Source organism: Colletotrichum gloeosporioides, assembly GCF_011800055.1.
Source record: "Colletotrichum gloeosporioides strain Lc1 chromosome Unknown consensus_48, whole genome shotgun sequence".
In the NCBI taxonomy this organism is placed as follows: Eukaryota; Fungi; Ascomycota; class Sordariomycetes; order Glomerellales; family Glomerellaceae; genus Colletotrichum; species Colletotrichum gloeosporioides.
Genome location: NW_025544693.1, coordinates 521,996 through 536,989, shown reverse-complemented (window position 1 = coordinate 536,989; position 14,994 = coordinate 521,996). Strand labels below are relative to the sequence as shown.

General features: G+C 53.1%; 6 protein-coding genes across 6 annotated transcripts; 4 read left to right on the top strand and 2 right to left on the bottom strand.

Annotated features, from left to right (window-relative positions):
- Positions 1–1,816: 1,816 nt before the first annotated feature.
- On the top strand, positions 1,817–2,229 carry GCG54_00004151 (uncharacterized protein; the record flags this gene model as incomplete). Its single annotated transcript, XM_045404205.1, has 3 exons — positions 1,817–1,854; positions 1,927–2,077; positions 2,155–2,229. The coding sequence occupies 3 exons, from the start codon at positions 1,817–1,819 to the stop codon at positions 2,227–2,229; spliced, it is 264 nt and encodes an 87-aa protein (XP_045264040.1).
- Positions 2,230–2,855: 626 nt separating this feature from the next.
- Positions 2,856–3,020, top strand: GCG54_00004150 (uncharacterized protein; the record flags this gene model as incomplete). Its single annotated transcript, XM_045404204.1, has 1 exon — positions 2,856–3,020. The coding sequence occupies one exon, from the start codon at positions 2,856–2,858 to the stop codon at positions 3,018–3,020; it is 165 nt and encodes a 54-aa protein (XP_045264039.1).
- A 95-nt stretch (positions 3,021–3,115) lies between these two features.
- Positions 3,116–4,217, bottom strand: GCG54_00004149 (uncharacterized protein; the record flags this gene model as incomplete). The annotated part of the gene is made up of 2 exons (XM_045404203.1): positions 3,116–3,634; positions 3,690–4,217. 2 exons carry the CDS (start codon positions 4,215–4,217, stop codon positions 3,116–3,118), a joined length of 1,047 nt encoding a protein of 348 aa, XP_045264038.1.
- A 2,128-nt stretch (positions 4,218–6,345) lies between these two features.
- On the top strand, positions 6,346–7,878 carry GCG54_00004148 (uncharacterized protein; the record flags this gene model as incomplete). The annotated part of the gene is made up of 3 exons (XM_045404202.1): positions 6,346–6,416; positions 6,479–6,803; positions 6,868–7,878. The coding sequence occupies 3 exons, from the start codon at positions 6,346–6,348 to the stop codon at positions 7,876–7,878; spliced, it is 1,407 nt and encodes a 468-aa protein (XP_045264037.1).
- A 660-nt stretch (positions 7,879–8,538) lies between these two features.
- GCG54_00004147 (uncharacterized protein) lies at positions 8,539–10,515 on the top strand (the record flags this gene model as incomplete). Its single annotated transcript, XM_045404201.1, has 1 exon — positions 8,539–10,515. The coding sequence occupies one exon, from the start codon at positions 8,539–8,541 to the stop codon at positions 10,513–10,515; it is 1,977 nt and encodes a 658-aa protein (XP_045264036.1).
- Positions 10,516–10,844: 329 nt separating this feature from the next.
- GCG54_00004146 (Acyl-CoA thioesterase 2) lies at positions 10,845–11,968 on the bottom strand (the record flags this gene model as incomplete). The annotated part of the gene is made up of 4 exons (XM_045404200.1): positions 10,845–10,895; positions 10,942–11,686; positions 11,755–11,816; positions 11,888–11,968. The coding sequence occupies 4 exons, from the start codon at positions 11,966–11,968 to the stop codon at positions 10,845–10,847; spliced, it is 939 nt and encodes a 312-aa protein (XP_045264035.1).
- Between the last annotated feature and the right edge of the window lie 3,026 nt (positions 11,969–14,994).

Genomic DNA, 14,994 nt, shown 5'->3' with positions numbered 1-14,994 from the left:
CTTCGGTTGATAGGGCTCCCACCCCTGACGCCTGGGCTTCTGTCATCACTTGTAACATGCAGTTACACTTTCGCCCCCAACATGGCTTTCTTCATAGGCAGCTGCGGTCAGAAAAATTGAATGGTGCCAACCAACGGAGGATCGGCAGAGTGGTTGCAGATGGGCAACTCCTGGCAATGTTTCAGTTTCAGAGCATTCTCCCCTGTTGGCAAACACTCTGGCAAACACACAAGTTCCAACCAACTCCTGTTGGACCTCTCGGTTGCGCGAATAGGAGAGGTCAAATCTCGACTAGATGTGTTCTCGAAATGCCCAATCTCCTCGGGGCGAATCCTTCATCCCAAGTCTGAACGTGAGCATGGCGGCTTTCATCACGCACGAGTGATGGCCATCATCTGGTGAGTGCTCGGGGACAGTATGCCATCACCGCCGTCAGAACGTCGTCCTACCGTCGCAACGAACGAGTTGTGCGGCTCGTTCTGGGGTCGCAGTGGTCACTTTCCCGTTTGGGCAGCTCGTGTGCAGAGTTCGAGATGCAAGCTCCGTGGGCAGAGGACTTTGCAGAGTGCCAGTCGTTTCAAGGGAAAAACGTATGACTGATCTCCAAGTCTGTTTTTGTGCACCGTTAGACATGTCAGCGACCCTTTTGGGTCAGATCGCAGTTTCGATATGCCCGAGCGACGAACACTTGGACGACGCTGCCGTCTGGCAGGCTTATCCCAGAAGAGCAACGCGCTCGCCCTACGAAGCGCTGCTGTCAATGCTGTCGAGCCTGCCAGCACTGGACGGTCGCGCCTTGGCATTCGATCTTCTTTCCTTTCGACGAACCGTCTTTCGAACATGTCATTCGCGCAGCCGTTGGGGCCGCTAAAAAGACGCGCCAGCACCCGGATCGGCACCGTTCGCTGGCGTCAGGTGAGGGACGGCCGTTCCAGCTCGGATAGCTCTGCGGGCCCGAGTTTGGAGCGCTGAACGTGTCGTGTAGTTGCCCACCGTAGATTTCTGATCCGTGGACATGAGCCTCCAAAGACTGGCAGCAACGTGCTACTCCGGCTCGTATTGGCTTCGGCTCCGTGAAGAGGAGCGTTTCAGGCCTTGGTGCCGACGTAGTCGAAACCATTGGTCAATGGAAGATGCGTGCGCCGAAGGGTCTCTTCTGTGATGCAGCCATCAGACGCGTCCGGGCTTCGCCTGAGATGGCGCCATTGTTAGAGAGCCTCGCAACCTTCGGCCGACCCGCGGACCCGGGCAGCACGGCGGGCTCGCGGACAAAACGAAGGTCGAAGGTCGAAGGCCTGGGAAGCTCCGCAGCAACTGAGACCACTTGCCGGAAGTATTTGATGAGCAGAATCGCGCCAAAACAGAAAGATCAGCGGTGACAAGACTTCTGCGAGATTCGCTGGTTTGATCGATTCCCGCGATGAGGATCTATCCGGCGCCGAGCCCTGGAACATGCAAAGCAGTATGGAATTCGGATTGAAATGCAGGGCAGAGATCCGGGCGGGTTCACGATGATTGATACGGCAAGGGTGGGTCCATCTAGCGGAGGAAACCAGCCCCGTCCCGATATGTGGCTGGAGCTCGATCCGTGGCTGATGCTGGTCCGGGACGCCTGGGAAATCAGGCAAGATCATTGGACGTCACCGCGGCCAAGGTGGAGCCTCGCGAGCCAGGAGCAACAGCACCGACGACCGCATCGGCCTCATCATCGACAACGTAACGCATCACGCCCGGCACATCAAGGCTCACGACAAGCTCGCATCGTGCCCATCGACATCGAACCGAGGAGGAAATTTCTCAGCAACACACTGCAATCATGAAGCCCGTCGTTGGTGCTGGCGCCGCATGGCAATGGTACGTGTGTCCCTTCGGACAGCCTGCGCCCTGGACATAGGATCGCGACGGCTAACTGTTTGACCACTGCAGCACCGTCATCTCCGTCTTCGGTATCGTCATCCTCGGTATCCTGAGCATTCTTTTCGCCAAGAACCACCCCGAACTCGTCGGAGGAAAGGAGGACCCTGAGAACGGCGGCGCCGTCGCTGGCACCCTCTTCGTTGCTGTTCTTGTCTACATTGTACGTCGCGTCCCGGCATCCACTGCATAAAACAAGACGCATCATCGATCATTTACTGACTCTGGGACTCAACACAGGGATTCTTCATCTTCTGCGGCATCCAGGGCATGCTCCACATCCGGGAGAATCGACGGGGAGCGATCGCGTTGTAGTGATATGATACAGGGAGGAGAGCAGCGTATGGCATCAAAAGACATTACGGTTTTCAGGCGTTCGGCATCATGTTGGAATTATCTTTGCGCCGCGGGCCTGAGGCTCGCGTTTGATCGAAGGGGGGAGCATCTTGGGTGAGGTCCGGACAGACGGTCCGCCCGGCGGATATGGAGGGCATTGCTTCGTCGAGAGGAGGGACAGGCCCCGATGTACGAAAGGATTGGTAGAGGCTCTGTTTGAGTCATGCACATAATAAGCAAGCACGCATTGTCTACAACTGCTGCGGATAGTGAGTCCCGACGCGACTGTGATACTGAGGGCTGATATAGACAGTGTTTTCACGGTACAGGACAATAACAAGCAGGTCAAGGGCAATTCAATGCTTCAGCAGCACCAAGATAGGGTCTGAGGGACGTTTCTAGTCTTCAGCCTGGACTTTGTGTTGGGTGGGTTGTCACCGTACAAGGTTTTGGCATCCTGCCATCTCGCGACATGATCAAACAGTCTGCTGGACCATCACATACGACCATAACCACTGGAGAACTCGGGATCCCGTCTTCGTTCAGTCAACAACGAGAACTTGGCCAACAGCAGGGCATGGGCCATCAGCAAGGCCTCGGGCAACATGGCCTCGGTCAACAACATGGCCCCGGTCAATGACAAGGTCTGGGACGAGAGCAAGGACTCGGTCAGCATCAAGGACTCGGTCAGCAGCAGGGGCTTGGTCAGCAGCACCAGCAGCACCAGCAGCAAAACCTGGGTAAGCAGAGCCTTGGCCAGCAGAGGTTGAGCCAGCAAGGGTTGAGCCAATAGTCCATGGCAACAAAACCGCAATGCTAGCAATCAGACAAAGTACAGGATGTGTTCATGCTTTGGTATTCCTACTTAAGCGTCCTCGACTACAAATCTCATGTTCAAGTTGGCCACCTCGCCCTCTGGGTCTTCTTCGAAAGCGAAGCCATTGCCAAGGCCCCAGACGGCGACTTCTTTGATCTTCTTCAAACCAAGGTCCTTCTTGTGCTGGATAAGCATCCAAGACGTCGCACTGCCCCATACGGTTCCGAGAATGGCTTGTCCCTCTGGAGTATCCATGCCAAATACTGCCTTGTCGGCGTAGCTGGGCACCTTATTGTACTTGGTCGCCTTCAGAGCCTCTACGACGATGTCATACGTTTTCTGGTTGGTGCAGTGGGATACGAAGATGAGCTTGAGGGTGTTTGGTTGAATGTTCTTCGCCTTGCAGGCGTCGATCCACTGGAAGAAGGCGACATCCGACATTGTGTCCAAGTCGGGGACGTCACCCAGTCCCCAATCGCTCTTCCTAAAACTGGGGCTGTAGTCTTCATCGAAAATGAAGGCGCCAGAGGCCGGAACAAGCACGTTGGAATAGGAAGCCATCGTGGGCTGAGAAAACAGGGTCAGCAGCAAATTCTCATATAAGCATGTAAGCGTCCCTCACCTTCTTGCCTTGACCAAACTCTCGGTCGTGTCTGTAGTAGTACTCGCCCGCTTCCTTCTCATCTACCGGATGGTCCTTGTCCGCAAATGCGTTGTCGAGGTTGTTGTCATAGCCAGGCGTCTTGTCGACGGAAAGGCCCATATTAGCGAAGGCTGGGTCCGTCACCGCGCCGAACGGTGCCTCGACATCGCCGCTATCCTGCTCAAAGGGATACCAAAAGATGTATCTAGTCCAGCCGTTCGCTTTCAGCACGCTCGGGTCCTGGTACGGACTCGCTACAGAAGCCCCGCCATTGTACTCGGCCGCCTTCGCATCATCGAGGGGGAACAGATCGTTGAAGTACTGTCCCTTTTGCACACGGCCATCGTAGTCCTGAGCAAACGTGGGGAACTGGCCTCTGGCTCGCTTGGTGACGACGACAGTGTCGCGGTGCGTGGGCGAAGCGTTGATTAGGAGTACATGAAGCAAAAACCACAAGAACAATGAGCGGACGCTCCCCGAACCAAAAGAGTGAATAGCGTTAGCCATGATGTCGCGGAAGACACTGCTAACAACTGGTGAAATGGACGGTGGGAGCTAGAAAGACAGTGTGTGGTTGTCACGAAAACAAACATGTGCCATCGCGGCACCGGCAGACTTAGTCTTAAGTAAAAAAACGTCAAAAGCGAACCCGAAGCAGAACTGAGTTAATCTGTTTAATCCGTAGAGACGTCATTCTAGTTCATGGACAATGGTCTTCCTACTGCAGGGGTTTATTTCATAGAGAGTCAAGAGCGCATGAGTAGGAATATGAATTTGCAACTCTAAATTGATTATCTGGGGTTGGCGACTCATGTCTGCTTATTTTTGGACCCCCGACAGCGCTGCGGTGACGCCGAGCTTGGCAATCTTTTCAGAGCGCTTGAGTTAATACCGTCAGTTGGGAGACTGGTCGATCATATTAATTGTCAAGTGCAAATGTGTATCAGACTTTTACTTTCGAAAGGGGGTCGATAACATCTGTAGGGCGGCAGAGGTGGCTTTACATGAGCGGCATGCTTAATGCGAAACACCACCAAACTGGTCTGGGCTGCGATCGGACGAACCGATTCTGTCTTGCCAGTTCCTGGCGGTCCGCACACGGGGGCGCCGCCGATGCTTCCCTGCTCAAGAACCCCATCATCTGGTCGATTCTGCTATGTGTCTCTGAGTTGAGGGATCAGTTGCCTTATTGTCTCCAGAACATCCGCTTCCAGCAGAATGTCGGCCCAAGTCTTTTTCACTTTCCATGTTCAATTCGGCATGCCAAGGAACTCTCTCTGTGGGTGATAACGGTTGACAACATCGCCTCTTCGTTCTACTTCATCATACCACAATGCCTTAGATGTCATCCTGGCTGTTGACTGGAATGAGCATCCTCAGGTAGGCTGAAGTGACACGCCAGGCTGCCCAAGCAGGCCATAGGTGGTCTCTTGGGGTATAGCCACGACCCTCACTTCGCCTCTCAATGAACAGTTTGGTTTGTTAATCGATGGCAGTGGCACTCTCGAGGCCCTCGATGTCGACTCGCTTCTATGGAGGGAGCTTTCCTTGGTGAGAATTTGTTCCGACACTGTACGCCCTACTGTCACAGGTATTAGGGTGATTCATGCCAACCTCGGTACTGGGAACGCACCCAACAACCCGGATAGGTCCTCCAGCCAAAAACGCCGACCTAGGGACGGGGCAGCGCTGGGGATTGAGGATAATCGATTGAATGTTTGGCCATGTTTGGTCTTTCGATGATATGCTGGCTGATGCTGCATACGTTCCATAAAGAGATATCATGTCACCACGGAGCGAGTACCTGCGTAGCAGACTTACTGTGTACGTGGTTTGAAGAGTATTGATCGAGGAACGTATGGCTTGGATCCAGCAGCTGAAACTAATAGTAAGACAACTCTGGAGCTTTGAAGACTAAGTAAGCGTACCGCTCCTTCTAAAATACTAAATCCTGACTTGTATGTTCCGTTCAGTGAGGAGGCGGTTGTGCTGTGTGGCTCATGACTTATTGGCTAAGCGTCGGCATTAATTGCTTCCTTCCACTTCCAGCAGGCTTAGGAAGGCGGGGCGGTGCCAATTATAGGGCCGAACCGATTACCTATAGAATGGGGGCCATGCTGGAGGGCCCCCACTGACAATGGATGATATGGGTGCTGCCAAATACATACCTCTGCACACACACTTACATACAACAACCTACTACCTATTCGCATACGATGACACGCGCTGCAGGCCCGGATTTTGCAATTGGGCCGAGCCGCGATTGTTAGCTGACACTTGAGGATACCGTTCACGAAGCTATTGCAACGGGGCTGCGTGTCCTCGCGGCAAAGACACTGCGATGACGAAAGTCAAGCGCGGCCAACGCAAAAGAGCCTGGGCCCCTAAATCCCGAAATGGGTGTGATGTGTGCAAGTTCGTTCATCACGCTGACCCTTCCGTCACACTGGGTTCTCACAAGCTTACAGAAGTCAGTCAATGGGCATCTCCCGTGGTTTTGGGCCACTGAGTATCTAACCTCTGCCTCCTAGAACGAAGGATCAAATGCGACGAGAAGCTGCCTTGTGCAAATTGTAAGTGGGCCAAAGCCGTCTTCCAACAGCAAAGTGTGCCAGCCTAAGCATTACAGGTCTCAATGCTGGATTCGACTGCCACCGTTCCTCTCACAGCGACACGCAGGACGCTGTGGTCCCAAAGCATCACGAAGTGTCAATTCGGCGAAATCCCAGTCCGCTCAATCCCCTAGCCCTCAACGAACGAGAGGGTAGAGCATATAGGTTCTTCCAGATTATCGGTGCTCCGGCACTTTCCAGCGGCTTCGAGTGTGAGTTTTGGGGGCAGCTCGTCCTGCAACTTGCCAACGCCGACGACGCCATCTTTCACGCGACCGTTGCTCTGGGGCTTTTGCTCGAGGACATGCACAACTGGCCGATCTCATGGCCGGTGCCTCGCCAAGCCCCGCCAACCGAACGGACGGCAAACGCGCTACGGCACTACCAGACGGCACTGCAGCAGCTGGTCGTCCCCGTTGTCGGAAAGGAGTCGGCAAATGTCATCTCACTCGCGTCTGCTGTGGTCTTCGCATGTATTGAGGTAGGCATTTCATTACAACGGTTTGCTCAGTATGTGCAATTGAGTTGTGCTGATCTCCTTGTAGACACTATGCGGCAACGCTCGTAATGCTACGAACTTGATCTTCTCTGGGATCGGCATCTTGACGCAGCTTGAAGCCTGCATCTCATCCCTTGCAAATTTAGAAAGTTTTGCACCAATTTTGTCTGTCTTTGTACGGCTGGACTCTTACACGAGAGAGGTTTGCAACGCAAGAATCCCCGTCTCGGCAGGAAAGTCTCTGACAACTGCCCAGCTTCTTCAAACCGAGCATTACGTACGACCCAAGCCGCCTGTTTTCAGACATGTAAGACCATGTCTGCCGGTATTCGGCAATCTCAGAGAAGCAAACAGACAACTCGAGAATTTGGAAAACCTCTGCCTATTCATGGTAGAACAACAAGAGAAGCCACGGGAGGTCCATAGTATGCCGACTCGGACTTCCTGCCAAAGCATGTATCAGGATTGGCTAAAAGCCTTCAATGCCAGCCCCATCTCCACAAACGACGAGAATTCTCATGCACTCCTTCACATCAGGCGATTGGACGTCTATCTAACCCTTCATGGCCCGGAAGATACTTGCCCTCAGTCTGGCTGGGATTACTTCCTCCCAGAGTTCACCGAGATGCTCACATATGCCGCCTCAGCAGTGGCTGCATCGAATAAGAGCGCCTCCCGTGGGCAGCACATGTCTTTCGTCCTAGGTGGCGGCTTCATCATGCCCCTAAGCAGACTTGCTCTGCGATGTCGGCACCCGAGCACAAGAAGAGCCGCAATACACATCCTACGCGGTGCCCGTCGTCGAGATGGCCAACTGGAAGGGATGCTTGCTGCACGGGTCCTAGAGCGCATCGTGGATGTTGAAGAAGATGGGTTAGGTGAGATTACCGAGTCCCGTGATGTTCCCGAGGCAGCTCGGGTTGCCGGCGTGTTGGTCAAGTTTTTGAGCGGAAAGGGGAGGGCGAAACTGACGTATTCTCGTGCTGCTGGCCCGAACGGCGTGCGGGCATTGGTTGAAGAGGAGCTTTCGGGAGGGTCACATTTCAAGGGGGATTAACACTTGCCATTTTTCTTGAATTGAAGGAAAATACATTCGATCTCTCTTGAATGACTTCCCGAAGAACTTGAACAGCCAATGACCAACTGACCAGCGGAACGAGTCCAAATACGTGCTTTGCAAGGGTGGTTCCTGACTAGCAACGAGCTAAATGTCGACAGGGACCGTACGACACAACCAATCACACATATGGAATGCATCTCGAGGTGGACCCAACTGACGTTCTTTGTCTTAGTTTGAACGACCGGAGGTCGTCCGTCCCACCGGCTTCGGCTTCGAACGACTTGAGGAATCAGGATGGGCCTGGGCAACATCTTCAATGCCTATAACGTGACGACTTCTTCACCGAAGGCACCCCGCTGACTTGCGGATACACTGAGGGATCATACGGTGGACCGATATTTGAGGTAATAAACGCGACTAATTTGGATTGACGATGCGACGTAGGCTCAGGTCTTGCCGCGGACGTCTCATTGGGCCTCTCGTACAGTCACCGTGGCGAAGTTTTGGATGTGGATGGGTTCGGTACAGGATTTCGTCAAGCCTTTCAGAAGACAAATTATAAAACGAAGCCATATCCAATCTCACGCTCCTTCTTCATAACACAGTGACCACAGCTTCCTTCCTTTCGCTCTTGGGATCATCATTGTCTTGCCCACCATGAGGCTTTCAAACGATCCTTGTTCATTTTCCTCGTGGCTCGCAGCCATCTCACTCCTAGTCACACTGTCTCCGGCATCGTCCCTCTCCCAAAACACCACCAACGGCGCCGAAATTGTCCAGGGAGCCCTCCGAATCTACGGCAACGACTCCTACCCCATCACCCAGCGACGGCCTCTCCCTCTGGATGCAGCCCGCTCGCGCTACCCTGGCTTCAAGCAGGAGAATCTGACCCTCAAAGCCGGCACCATCCGCCGCGATGGCGCACTCACTCTTCCCTGCGACATCCTCTTCGAGCGCGACGTCCCCGTCACCCTCCGCGATGGTATCACGGTGTACACCGATATCTTCCGTCCTACAACCACGAATGCCACCGTGCCCAGCATCATCGCGTGGAGCCCCTATGGCAAAGAAATTGGCGGCCAGTGGCTCGACGATGTCCAGGGTCGATCCGGCGTGAGCTTGTCATCCGTCTCCGAGTTGCAGAAGTTCGAGGGCCCCGACCCTGCTTACTGGGTCTGCAAGGGCTATGCGATTCTCAACCCAGACAACCGCGGCGCCTACTCTTCCGAGGGCAACATCACATACTGGGGTCGCCAGCTGGGTGAGGACGGGTATGATTTTGTCGAGTGGGCTGCGGAGCAGGCGTGGAGCTCGGGCAAGATCGCATTCTCGGGCAACTCGTGGCTAGCGGTGTCGCAGTGGTTCATCGCGGCCGAGAGCCCGCCTCACTTGACGGCGATTGCTCCGTGGGAGGGGCTCGCGGACTTGTACCGCGACTCCGCCGTCAGAGGCGGGATTCCAGCACCCGGTTTTCAGGAGTCAATTCTGACCACGTTTGCTGGCAAAGAATTTGTCGAAGATGTTCCTCGCATGCTTCTTTCTGAGGGTCTCATCACCCCCTACTGGCAAGACAAGATTGCAAAGCTTGAGAAGATCAAGATCCCAGCGTACATCGTGGCCAGCTATACCAATCTTCTTCACACCCATGGTTCGTTCGAAGGATTCCGACGCATTTCCTCAGAGGAGAAGTGGCTTAGAGTGCACAATACGCAAGAATGGACGGATTATTACGCCTCGGAACATATGGCCGACCTTCAAAAGTTCTTCGACCACTACCTCAAAGGTGAAGAGAATGGATGGCAGTCTACTCCGCGCGTCCGCCTCGCTGTTCTGGATCCCGGTTCCGAGGACACTCTCGATCGCGTCGTCGCAGACTGGCCAGTTCCGGGTCTCGAGTCGAAGACTCTCTACCTGCAACCCAACAACTCGCTTGCCGAGTCCCCTCTATCCAACGAAACTATCCTCAGCTACAATAGCAGCTCTGCATCCGGCATTACGCTCAACTTCCAGGTCCCCGAGATGATGGAGGTGATCGGTTATTCAAAGCTCCGCCTCTGGCTGTCCTCCCCTGACGCCACCGACATGGAAATTTCCGTCTCCGTACAGAAGCTCTCCTCCAACGGCACTGCATTTCCCAGCACCGGCAGCGAGAGTTCCAGCACGATCGGCCCAACCGGACTCCTCCGCGTATCACAGCGTGAGCTAGACACAGACCTCTCCACAGACCGCGAGCCCTTCTTGGTACACACTTCGGAGAGGCTTCTGTCACCAGGCGAGATAGTGCCCGTGGATATCCCTCTTTGGCCCTCCGCTCTCAGAATACACGCGGGGGAGCTGCTCAGCTTGAACATCGCCCCGGCCGCAATCACTTCCGCCCAGGCTGATGTCGGCTTTGGCACGGCAATCGTGCCTGTGCCTGCGACGGGAGGCACGTTCGAGCCCGGCCAGAACGTTTCGTTGTTTGAACTGGGAGGTGACGCGGATTCCAACCCGGCCTTTGTCAACGAGCAGAGGGTTGAGACTCCAGCGAGTCGTAACAAGGGCATTCACTACATTCACGTGGGTGGAAAGTATGACAGCCTGTTGTTGTTTCCCGTCAACAGCACTACTCAAGCAACAGAAATCCGCAACTAGAGAGGGTCGATAGACGCCTTTGAGTTGTGTCCCAAGTCACCTCAACTCGGTCTTTAGGGAAGAGATAGACCTGAGCCAAGTCAAATGTCTGCATCCCCAGTAGTTCTGTTTGCACCATACCGGTGTAAGTAAGCTGGCAACCAACGGAACAAAAAAGCATTTCGCAGACGTATTCAGTACCTAAGACGTAAACAATTCGAGAATTGTCTAATATTTCCATTGCGATGACAGTATGATAACCAACAGATCACCTATTTTCTCCATAGTATTTACCTGGCTTTGGAGAAGTTTTAAATGGATAAATGTCCGGATCTCAAGTCAACCCTGCTTTATAATTTGACGCCCGGGCCATTGAGCTCGCCGTTTAATCTGATGACCCCCTGGCAAGCATTAGTTGTCTTCTAGACGTCTTTTTGGAGCACACACCTCTTGAACATAGGTCGCCAGCAAGGTACCATCTTTCGCGAACATTCTTGCAGAAGCTAAACATCTCTCGTCTCCCGACCAAGGGCTATGGCCGACAAGCAAAATCCACTCATCAGCTCTGGTGCGGGCGGGCGCATGGAAGTAGATGGTATGGCCAAGAGAGGAGAGCATCCCGACAGAGCTTCCTTCCAAAGATGACGTTTCGACACCTTTCGAGAAACCTCCAGGAAAATCGAATAACCCAAGCACGTAGGGCGTGATCGAAATTGAGACCCAATCTGATAGATAGGCCAAGATTGCCTGCTGGACCTCGACGTCGCCTCCTTGGGCAATTTCCCTCGGCGCCCGGATCCACGTCTGAAGCTTTGCATCCTCCGGCTGACCATTGCTCTTTTCTATCGAGATGGGAAACAGCTGCGGTGCTACGGCCGTGGCAGTGCTGGCTATGGACTCGTCAGGCGGCGATCCCCTCGATGATGGCAGGGTGGGAACATGTTGAACACGCTGCTTCTCAGAAGGAATCGCCCGCATGAAGGACAAGGTGCTCGTGAATATACACTTCCCTTCCTGGGTGCCTTGGACGGTTCGGGTGATGAAAGAGCCTCCATCTCGGGTCCTCTGAACGGTGAAGGTAGCTGGAATTGTCTCGTTCCCTACAATCAAGAACTGACAATGCATCGAATGGCATAGAAACCCATCGCGTACGGTCTTCTGAGCCGCGACTAGGCTTTGCGCGACGATGGACCTTAATGATGCGTTAGTGATTGGTAGGTGAGTGGGGTTGGTGAGAAATGTTGTCGTCGCTGGTCTTACCCACCGTATATCCCCCTCCCTCCTGGCGGACGCCAATGGTTTGCAGTGGTAGTGAAGACGTCCTGGGATAGTTGATGTTAAAGCGGCGTCCGAAGGGCGGTCAATGCGAACGATGAGTTAGACGAGCACTCACCGGTTCAGTTTCCGCCAGCTTGAGCATTTCCTCTAACGGAGAAAGCTGGGGTGTAGCAACCGAATCTTTGGGCCGCGTCATTTTCACCGCTGATGTTCTAAGTCTATGGTTTGTAGTCTTGGGTGACAATGATGTGTTTTGGGATGTGAGATACGGACATTGGTCGACACCGAGGCTCGGGGTTGCAGCGGCCCCACATCTCCGGCTACTCAGGAAGGTCATCCTCGGCTAAAGTGGGCCGCCATCGGCATATTGATAACGAGGGGGACTTACTTACAATTTACCAAAGAACCTAAGGTAGAGAGAGAGAGTGGAGATTCTTCGTCCTTGTCACTCTACCTACGGTTGAAGCACTTATGTCATGTCAGGTGAATGAGGCTTTACTCCGTAACTTGTATTTCAATCTCGTTGTCCTCGAAACAGCGAGTCTTTTGGTCTCGGTCAATCTGAAGAGCAGAGCCACTTTAGACGAAGCCTTCGTCGACAACTACGGCTACTAATGAAGGAAAATTGCACGTGGTTCGCACAGACGGTCAGACCGATCTTTTACAGCCGCATGAAATCCCACATCGCGTCAACCATGACAGGGCCCGTCTGTAGGTTGATAAAGAGGATCATAGAGCGTCGTGCAATGAACCTGCGTCTCCAACTTCCATTTCAGGGATGAAACTCATTAACTGAAATAAACTCCAAATCAAGCCCGCACAACGTGGTATGAAATGGATGACATAGATACGTATGGAGTCCTCAGTTCGCAAGCTTTTCTGCCCAAATAGATTAGCAATTGCTGCCAGATCTGTCAGCTTCAGTCAAGGATACCATAACGCTCACAAAGCTTCTCGGATACGAAAAAAATGTTGGGTGATAAATAATGCATAAATCAGAGCAATGTGTCAGAGCTGAGCGACCAGGTCAACAACATGAACCTGATATACAGCAACTTCGATGCCACCATTGCGGCTGCTGCCGGCATAGATGAAACTACGGACGATCGAACGTGAATTCCACCACACAGTTCAAGCAAGACGTCGTTCAACTACATCACTTGAGCACTATTTGCGCGGTCTTTTTGGTTCCTTTGGTCGAAGTAGACGAATCAATATGTCATAATATCAGTAGACGAGCCCTAGCACTTTTCATAAGTCCAAATAGATATGGATTTCTTCAAGATTATCATATGCTTGAGTCGGTCCCTCCTCGTCAACTTCATGTTGGACTTCTTTTGGGAGACCCTGCACGCCTCTCTTCATTAGTCTATACTTCCTAAGCATATCAATTTCTTGTTGCCATTCCCTTGGCAGACCCTACACACCTCTCTTCGTTAGTCTACAGTTCCCAAGGTAATGCTTAGCAAATGGAGAGGTTTTTCCAACCGTGAATTGGTCCTTAGAGCTATCATATCCCACATGGGCGACATGGACGGGGTTCTCGGGTTTGGCGATCTGCGGAGGGCGGCGTCTTCGTGCAAAGCGCCCAAGGAGGCCGGTCGGATTGGCTACGTTGGTACGGGTTGGCCGTTGGCGGAACTGTTCCAATGCCATCGTGGAGGAAGAATTGTTTCGCGGCTTGGTCGATATCGCAGCCTCTTCGGTGTACATGTTTTGAACGGCGCCTTCTTCGCCGAAAACATAACATGTATTGTTGCTGAGGTCCACAGCGTAGATGGGCAGTGCGTAGAATGAGATGTTGGATACTTGGGAGAGGCTGAGATTAGAGAACACTGATAGCGCTGTTGTATACAAGGCGGTGCTGGTAAACGATGCCATCGACTGCCTCTTTTTGAGAGCCCGGTTATAGACTCGCGAGGTCTCAAGATCTTGGTCAAACGCGAACTTCAAAACGGCACGATCCGAGCCCATGAAGGAGAGAGCCTTGGAACCGCGTCTCCGTCTGATCGTCGATGCATCGTCTTTACCTGCCTCGCTCTCCGCAATCACGGAGCCTTCACTTTCAAGAGCATGGATTCTATCGCAAAGGTCCTTGTTGCTTTCGAGGACCTGCTGAACGAGGGCGCAGAGCTCTCGCGTGGAATTCTCGGCCTCTTGCATAGTCTGACTGGATTTCTCAATTCATACATTAGTATAACGAGCCACTCTTCTCCTATTTAATATTGCCCTGCGAGAAACTTACCACTGGAGAATGCCTAGCATTAAAGTCAAAGATGCCTTATGATTCTGCAGCCTTTGGACAAGAACGCTGATGCTGGATTCCTGCATCATCCACTTCGCTCGGTCTACCAGTCCCATATGGTCATCAATTCTTAACCCATCTACGATGTATTGCAGATCCGAATACGTCGTCACGCATCCTGTCAAAGTCGTCAAGACGTGTTGTAATAGAATAAGACCCCCTCGTTCTGCGGATGCCTGGACCCGGCCGGTGACAAAGGACTGAAGTGAGCCTAGGGCAGCAGAGATGTCGTTGATCTCCCGAAGCAAACTCTGGGCGGACTTTAACGCATCGCGCGTGCTGCTCACGACAACGAAGAGCGCAGACGAGAGTTTGCAGCCCGCAGCGAGGAGGCCGACCACCGATGCGGCTACAGAAAGAGGGTCCATTGCTGGGTTTCAATCGTCGTTGGATGCGCTTGAGTGAAAGGTGCTTGAGAAAGATCAGGCACAGATGCTCGAGGATACAACGTTTGGATTATATGTTGGTTGAGCGGTTCATGGCTGAAGGCTGAAGCTGCACTGCCACCGCCTTCTCAACATGGCCATGATCCGGAGCATAGCTCCTGAGGCGGAGCGGAGTGAGGAATTACATAAAGCGAAACTACTAAAGCTCGGGCGCGAAATCAATATGAGGGAGCTCTTCGCTAATTAGCAGTAGCCTTAGGGCCTTTCGCGGATTGGCTGAGCTAGCTAGAGCTAATGTGAGGTTATTCTGGGAGAGTAGGAGCTTTAGAGGGCAAGTGTAAGGGCATGTGGGAGGGTAGGTGGGAGGGCTACGCCCCGGTAGTTGCGCTGAGAGAAGAATCAGCGTCGAAGGTCTGGTAAACAGCCTTACCCCTCCGAGATGCAATATGTCCAGTCTTTACCAAAAGCCAAACTCCAAGTTTCGACGAGGTCTGTCACTCAATAGAATCACCCCTTGGCAACGCAACGTCC